A 6,687-nucleotide genomic window follows, 5' to 3' on the forward strand; every position below is an offset into this window, starting at 1 on the left:
AACGATTGGGTGGTTGGTGCAGCAGCGCCAAAAGCGGTTAAAATGTCATTTGACCCGTCATCCTCATCCTCGTCATCATCATCATCCTCTTAATTTATGGAAATTTGAATTTGGAACGGTGGCTAATGATGAAGTTTCACGGAGGAATTGTTGACCAAAATAGACGCATTCAACAACTGGAAGGTGAAAAAAACAATTAAAACGACAAGTCGACTATATTTAATTCAAAAAGTTAGCTGTTAAAGTTCGTTCATTTTTGGGTAATTTATATTTATTTGTTGTTCAACCTTATATTTTCAGGATTCAGATTCTAGACTTTTTTCCTAAATTCTATAAAATTGATTTTATAATATTAATTTAATATTTAATGATGTTCGAGAAATTCACGATGAGAATTTAAATAATTAGATTTATAATAAAGATCCGAGATAGAATAATACTACTCATTATTTTATAATGTAATATTTATTTATATTATAAAATGATGAGAGAATGAATTACGAATATATATTTTCTTTCTTAAAAAGCTAGAAAATAATTTGTGCAAGTCATTTGAAAACATAAAAAAAAATTATATTTTTTCATATGACTTAAATTATTTTCTAAATATTTGCATAGAGTTTATATGTCTCGTATTGTATCTAAAATTACTCTAAAAGACATTGAGTTATTGTCAAAATGCTGTAATCCATAGGGCCTCAATTGGGAAATTAAAACATAACAAGTAACAATATCAGTTCTTTTATTAATTATGTGTAAATGTCACTCTACATTATAATCATATCACGTCAATTTTTTGTTGGTAAGGTATACTTTTAATTTATGTGTAATATAAGCAAGAATGACATTTCCACAGTTTAAAAATAGCTTAAAAAGTTAGAAACAAAATTATACTTTCTTAAATTTTAGGGATGAAAATTGAAAACGGCATATATACTAAATTTAAGATTAAAAAAATAATATTTTCTATAAATTAATATAAAATTATCCACAAAAAACTTTATTATTTTCATAAAAAGTACATAATACCACGTGGCAAGTTGTTAAGAGTTAGATGCCAATCAAATAAATATATGCTAAGCTACAGAAACGGTTTTATCTCACCTTATTTTATTATTATAAATTTTTTAAATTTTTACATAAATAAAAAATGTAACACACATAAATAATTTACGGTGTAAAAGTTTCATGTAAGGTTCAATTTCGATGATGAAAATATTTTATCTTATATTATTATTATAATTTTTTTAAATTTTTATATAAAATATAATAAATAATTTAATTTTTTTAAATCATAAAATAATAATAATAATAAATATTTTAATAATATTTTATTTAATTTTCTTTTCATTTCAACGTGCAAACGGCACCGTACAATTATTTAGAAACATAGAAACTTGTAGGGGGTAATTTAGTCTACGTAGAATAATGAGCTCCTCGTATACGTGCCCTCCTACCCTCAGTTTTAAAATTTCTCTTTAAATTTATCGTACAAGTTGGTAGAGGCTCTCTCGCTCTCGGTGCGAGTCTCATGGCGATCTCCACGAAACGGGTAGCGAAAATCCGCCAAATCGTGCGGCTCAAACAAGCCATGCTGCGGTGGAAGCACATGAACCTCCGGCGCCGGACCGATTCGCGTCCCTCTTCCTACTCCGATTCCGGTCAGCGCATCCCACCCGGTCTTATGGTGCTTTATGTAGGCCCGGAACGCGAACGGTTCGTGATTCCCACTCGGTTCCTGAACCTACCAGTGTTCGTAGGTCTGCTGAAGAAAGCCGAGGAAGAGTTCGGGTTTCAGAGAACCGGCGGTTTGGTTCTGCCCTGCGAGGTTGGGTTTTTCGGAGAAATGCTGAAACTTTTGGAGACCGATGAGAGTGGATTCCGCGGGCTTGGTTTGGATGATTTCTTGAAGCTGATCTCAGAAATAGGTTCTGAATCTTACAACGAAGCAACGTCAAGTTCATTCCGCATGGCCACTCCCCTGCTACAGAAAGCGAGGGTCTGACAACGCTTGTTTCCCGATTAATGCTTTATTTCGTACGTTTTTCCTTCTTTTTCTCTTGTTATTGAACTGTATATGATGGTAGAGAATTTGATGCTCTCCTATTACTTGTGGAGGTTGTTGGTTGGAGCCATCCTTGAGCCCATCATTTAGTTTTAATGTCGATTTTGATGGGTTTCAATGAGATGAATGTTGGAACTTTTCCTCGGTGTTTTTGATGTTCTTTTCAATGCTTTTGTGGCATCAAAACAATATTACGTTGATATTATGAAAACTTTTGCTTTGTTATATGATAAAGTTTCTGCAATGGAAATTCTTCCCCTCTCCTTAATTGGTTAAAGGTTTGATCTTCCCCCCATCTTTGAAAATTCATTTGTAATGGGGGCATAAAAATGAGATTTATTACAATTATAAATATTTTTTTTATTCTAATTGATGTGAAAATTTGTAATTTTTTGTTTTTTGTCATCCACAGAAAGTTAGAACAACATGAATTATGTAACCCAGAAAAAAAGAAAAAAAAAATAGAACTGTAGTTCGTTGTGATGATCGACGTAAGGTTGTAAATCGGTTCTTCACATGATTTGGTGTTCAAACCGCGTTCCCGAATCGAAAGGAGCAAATTCTTTATGACATCTAACGGCTGAATCGATTAGGTTTTAGAATATTGATTAGGAATCAATGTGATCAGTTTTGGGCAAACAAAAACTCATTTTTTAATATGTAAGGCATTGAGTAAAGAGATAAGGTCATCTTTTTAACACAAATATTTAACATATTCTTAGAAATTTCTTCCTCAAATATTGCTTAAACAAAAAATATTTTTTAATTTTTAATTTTGAATTTTTTTAATCTAATTATTATCTAAACACTATAATTTTTTCAAACTCTCAAATAAAACATAAAAACAATACCATTTTTTCAAAAATTTCAAAATAAAAATAATATTAAAAATAATATTTAAACAATTTTTAACTTTATAATAGTTTTATTTAACTTTTTATTTCTCTTTTTTCTGAAATTCAATAAAAAGATCTTAACTTAAACATTTCACTTCAATTTACAAATCATTTTACTATCATATTTTATAGATAGTCTAAATTATTCTAAGTGTCGTTGAGTATGAAGAGTAGTAGATAGGTTTGGAAGTACGATAAGAATTTTGAATTTGAGATAAAAGTTTAAAATATTATTTTTTAATATTATTATTATTTTAAACTTAAAAAAGTTGAATTAAAATTTATAAAAATTAAATTATTTATTATATTTTGTATGAAAATTTGAAAAAAATATTAATGATGAGATGATTTTGTATCTCATCTTACTTCCAAACCTGTCACTATTGCTCAATTTGGAATTAAAATTCAAAAATTGGATTTATTGAAGAGGGATTTTCGGTGGCAAAACAGAAAATCGGTACCTACATTGTTCTTGCAAACAAACAAACTTGTAACAGACCCACTATATTGTTTTTGCCCACACGAAAATCGATATCTAAACTTTACTTAAAGATTTTCAGAACTGCAACAGACCCACTACATTGTTCTTGCTCACATGAACAGCACCACCAGGACTATATACTTAACGATTTCCGGAAGTTATGCAAAAAAATAGTTAAACCAAGTTAATAATCTTGCTTGCAGGAAGAAGATTAAACAGAAAACAGAATACCTGAACAATGTAGTGCCTTTCTAGAATCGACGGCAACGGCGACGTTAGTGTGGTCTCAAAATAAGTTTTGGCGCTCGTGGAGTATATCAGAGGTTCTGGATTTTTGAAAAAAGAAATGGGTTTCAAATCTCCTAAAACAAAAACAAATTCTGCTTTTTTTTTTTTTTTTTATTAATATATCGGCTGTATGCCACGTCAACCGATTCTGCAACGGATACACATCGCCGAGTACCTGTAACAGTATTGCACTTACATATTCTATTAACTATACTGGATATTTTAAATATTACGTGTAACCTTATTAATTGATTGGAAGTACTAGTCCTTTGCACTTTTCTCTTTGTTTTTCTTTGAGGCTCTTTTGATGCTGTCTTTTAGCTTTGACACTTAGTTTTTGTTCCATGGGTGCAAATTAAGATGTGAAATGATGTGTATAAATTCTGTAAATATTGTGCATTCTAATTGAAAATAATAGATAAATTTAAAAATTGCATGAAAAAATTATTTTTAAAAAAATGCGTAGAGTTTACACCGATGACTGTGTCTAACGTGATTAATAACAATAAGTATTGTTGAAATCTCTTTCACTTCCCACAAATAACATAAAAATAAAAATAAAATAAAAAAATAAAAAAAAAAAGATCTCGAAATGCAATTGTTTGGCAAAGTGTCAAACTAAGGTGGGATTCCCTAATCATACTGATGACCAGAGTGAGTTTTTTTTTTTTTTTTTTTTTTTTTTTTTTTTTTTTTTTACTTTTAATTATTTTAAGTGTTTAAAGGTTTTGAGATTTTCAATTAAAAATTATCAATTTAAGAAAATCAACAAATTTGATTACACACATCAATTTAATTTTTGAGACAATCACTAATTTTAAGATAATATCAAAGAAATAATCTTGAGATAAAATCCGATGATATTTTACCTATTTTTAAATAAAAAAATATTATTTATTCCATGATGATTAATGCTATGATCGGTCTTAAATTTTATCATTTTTAATTATATTGGTCAATAAGTTACATTTTTTATTTTTTATTTCTTAAATTATTCATTTAGATGAAAACTAACTCAATTTAATCTCTATTGTATTCAAACTTTCTGTTCAGTATGGAAATATAGTGCAATCATATTTTAAAAAGTGAGAAAATATGAGATATATATAAAAAGAAATTAATTTTTTAATAATAAAATTAATTTTTTTCAAAACAATTATACAGTATTTATACACTTTACGATTGTATTTATTTTTAAAATTTTGTTGTTTTGTTACTCATGTGGTTAATTTTTAATTTAAGTATGTCCAGATGATATTGTTTTTAATAGCACGGGTAGTAGGACAATGTTAGGGTACGTTGCAATGTGCACCCTAAATATGCATATCAATGTAAATGGCTTCTTTTTTTTTTTAAAGTATTTTTTAAACATATTTAATTATAAAAAAATAAAAAATATAATATAATTTTACTGATAGTCACTTTTTTAATCATTTAAAAAATATTTAAATATATGAGTTTATATATTTGATAGGTATATTTGAGAGTTATATTATCATTTTTCTTATCTTTATTTATAAGTCAGTAGAAAGCGCACATAAATATATTGGCATAATAATATTCAAATTTTAAAATGTAAATAAAATTAAAAAGAAGTGTTATCTCTCCCCAGAGTTGGGCCCCAACAAATTTATTTATCTATTTTTATTTAGTGATTAAGGAAGTGTTTTTTAGTAATGTTGTGAATTTTTTTAAAAAAAAATTTAAGAATATAGAAAAATGAATGAAATTTTTTTTTTGTTCTTTCTCGAGACCGAGCTCGTGCTCAAAATTGAACTATAGTTCATTATATTCCATCCATGTCCTAATCCCATAAAGGAAAATGATATCTGTATTCACAATTTTACTTACATAATCATACATGTTGATATGTCAACTATAGAAAATGTTGAAAATTTCTAAATTTGAAATTTAAATTAAAAAATATAAATAAAATAGAATTGCCACTCAATACGTAACATTGTGCATTCATTCATAGGTATAACACTACTTTTCATAGAGGTGGCTCATCCGAAAGATGTGGAGACACAAGGGGTAGCAGTTTCAAAAGGTGGCATAAGGGTTAATCATTTACTATTTGTAGATGATCATGCCATTTTTGGAAGGGCTAATCTTATTGAATGGTCGACGATTCAAGGGCTCTTAAATAAGTATAAGAAAGTCTCGGGTCAATATTTAAACAAGTTGAAAACCACAATTTTTTTAGCTCCAAGTAGCTGGTGTGTCAACTTGTGGTAGTTATGAAAGGTACTTGAGCTTACCATCTATGATGGATAGATCCAAGTATAACACTTTTAGGCATCTAAATGAGAGGATTTGAATAAAACTTAGTAGCTGGAAGAACAAGTTTCTATCTCATGTAGGAAAAAAAATCTTGATAAATGCTATGACACAGGCAATACCAACATTCCCTATGAATGCTTCCAAGTTACCAAGATGGTTGTGAAAAGAGATTAGCTCCATGATGTTGAGATTCTGGTGGGGCCATAAGCATAATGAGAATAGAGTTTAGTGGAGGAGTTGCTCTAAGATGAGGGAATCGAAAAAGATGAGCGCTTAGGATTTAGTGACATTGAAAGTTTCAACAAAGCACTTGCAATATAGTATTGAAGGATGTTGAACAATTGTCTCTCGCTGGTTGCAAAATAATGAAGGAGAAATATTTTAAGCATGGGAAGTTGTTAAATGCAAATCTGGGTAATGGACCATCATTGATTTGGAGGAGTTTGTGTTCATCTCGAAACCTGGTTATAGAAGGATTGTTTTTTAGGGTTGAGAATGGTAACAACATTAAAATTTGGAAGGATAAATGGTTGCCCATACCCACTTTCTATTGAGTTCAATTCCTTGTTGAAAATCTAGACAGAGATATAAATGTGAATGAGCTTATTAAGTAAAGGACTGATCGATGGAATGAAATTTTGATTAATAATACTTTTAGTAAAGAACAGGCTGAA

General features: G+C 29.0%; 1 protein-coding gene across 1 annotated transcript; it reads left to right on the forward strand.

Annotated features, from left to right (window-relative positions):
* The first annotated feature begins 1,531 nt into the window (after positions 1 to 1,531).
* Positions 1,532 to 2,005, forward strand: LOC122296922 (indole-3-acetic acid-induced protein ARG7-like). The gene has a single exon (XM_043106718.1). It carries the CDS (start codon positions 1,532 to 1,534, stop codon positions 2,003 to 2,005), a length of 474 nt encoding a protein of 157 aa, XP_042962652.1.
* Positions 2,006 to 6,687: the final 4,682 nt, after the last annotated feature.

Source organism: Carya illinoinensis, chromosome 15 (assembly GCF_018687715.1).
Source record: "Carya illinoinensis cultivar Pawnee chromosome 15, C.illinoinensisPawnee_v1, whole genome shotgun sequence".
NCBI lineage: Eukaryota > Viridiplantae > Streptophyta > Magnoliopsida > Fagales > Juglandaceae > Carya > Carya illinoinensis.

Excerpts from the sequence above, each read along its gene's own strand:
- LOC122296922 (XM_043106718.1), top strand. The coding sequence starts at position 1,532 with ATGGCGATCTCCACGAAACGGGTAGCGAAAATCCGCCAAATCGTGCGG.